The 1748-nt window shown below is 57.7% G+C and overlaps 1 protein-coding gene across 1 annotated transcript; it reads right to left on the bottom strand.

The window, feature by feature from the left end:
• Positions 1-1138: 1138 nt before the first annotated feature.
• Positions 1139-1664, bottom strand: FIBRA_09149 (uncharacterized protein; the record flags this gene model as incomplete). The annotated part of the gene is made up of 3 exons (XM_012321476.1): positions 1139-1428; positions 1483-1573; positions 1626-1664. The coding sequence occupies 3 exons, from the start codon at positions 1662-1664 to the stop codon at positions 1139-1141; spliced, it is 420 nt and encodes a 139-aa protein (XP_012176866.1).
• Positions 1665-1748: the final 84 nt, after the last annotated feature.

Here is a 1748-nt window from a genome sequence, read left to right as displayed (position 1 = left end):
ATGTGTGCCGCGACTTTTCGCGCGTCCTGGGCTGGGCGTACGAGCACAAGCTGCATGTGCCCGGGCGGCGTCTCGTGCGGCTCGGGGACAATGTCGACCTCGCGGAGGAGCCGTAGACGCGGCGGAACGGCTGGCGGGACGGCATGCGAGTGGTGTACGAGAGTGTACCCGTAGCTTGACCGTGTATCATGACCTTGGCCCCGCTGTGAAAGAAGAAAAAAAGAATCGGGGTCGCCCCATCAGTTCTGTGTCTTCCATGGCCGAGGGGGCTGCGTCGGCCCGTGGGGGAGCCTCTTCCAGTAGCCACGGACGTGCACTATCTGCAGCAAGAGTGCACGTTTGTGTTTGTGAAACAAGTTTGTCGAATTCGGCCTCGTCGGCGGCTTCTGTGGAACAGACGTTCCGCGTTCAGTCTGCGCAATGGAAGATACGAAGAGGCTGTCATGCCAGGCCACGTACAGAACGCTCCACCTGGGCAGCTGAAGGAGTTCTAGGGCCGGCGGCGGAATCAACCTGAATACCAGCCGCTGGGCAGACGCTCCTTTCGAGCGCTGTATGGATCGCAGATGATGCGGACTCTGCTATAGCTCAAGATAACAGGCCCGTTTGAGAGTACGCGGGCGGAATATTTACTCGTTGGCCCGGAACGCGCTTTCGAATGGGTTTGAAAATCACACTTCGACCCCATAATGCCCCGCCGAATCGGCGACGATTATCAAAGTCACCTCGACTCGGACGGAGTCGAGATGTTCATGACAACGCTGGCTACCATCCTTCCGACACTGTGGACCCTGCCTTCTCGTTGTGCCCGGCATACTAATGGTCAGGACTATCATTGTGTCGGCGTTAACTTTTGGGCCGAATTTGTCCCTCTCCACCCTTGTCGGAAGTGCATATCATATTCGGACGCATTCGAAAAAAAAAGACCCCGCAAGAACTACCCCACATCTACTTCGATGCCGTTTATACCGTGTTCTATCTGAGTCGTTCATCTCATTCTCTGAGAGCCTAGCCTACATGGAAAACAAAGATTTGACAGCCACCAATTCGGGATACAGCATAACGTCAAGTGCCCACGATAAGGCCGTCTTACCAGAGAGCACAGATGCAAAAATAACCTTCAGCTCACGGCCTTTGTTCAGTTGGGCTGTGCGCCGCCCATACCGAGGCCAGGGGCTATGAGCACACCGTTCAAATCGACGACAGCGGCAGAGAGCTCGCTGTCCTTCCGCGTGGCCTGGATGCGCTCCAGCGGGATGCGGACGCGGTTCGCGCGATTCCACTGCTGAATTTTTGTGAAGTCGCGGCACTGGTGTACGGTGTTGAAGTCGGGGAACGGCTTGGGGAAGCCGGCGACCCAGTCGTACGTGATGAACGCGATGTCGGCGTGGCACATGAGGTTCTGGCGCAGCATCTCGAGGCAGTGGTCTGCGTGCGCCGTCAGCATTGAGGGGGACAGAGGGGGTAGAGACGGGGACGCACTCAGATGGTCGCGGAAGAAGCGGGGGCGTGTGGTCATGGTGTTCTGGAGATCAGGGTAGTGCTCGATGTAGGAGTATCTGCGGATCATGTCCTGCACACAGGCGGTATCAGCAAAGCATAGAGAGGAACGGGCGGGAACTTACGACGCAATGCAGATCGTGGAAGAGGTCTATGGTGCCCATACTGCCGCCCCCGTCTTCGGGGAGGAAGCGGATGTTGCTCGGGCGGTGAGCGTCGTCGAGGCCGAAGCGGGCGAGGTAGTCATC

The sequence above is a fragment of the Fibroporia radiculosa genome (assembly GCF_000313525.1).
Source record: "Fibroporia radiculosa TFFH 294 genomic supercontigs, scaffold11254, whole genome shotgun sequence".
Taxonomy (NCBI): Eukaryota; Fungi; Basidiomycota; class Agaricomycetes; order Polyporales; family Fibroporiaceae; genus Fibroporia; species Fibroporia radiculosa.
Note: the sequence above shows the minus strand (reverse complement) of the source record. Positions and strands in the feature narration are given on the sequence as shown.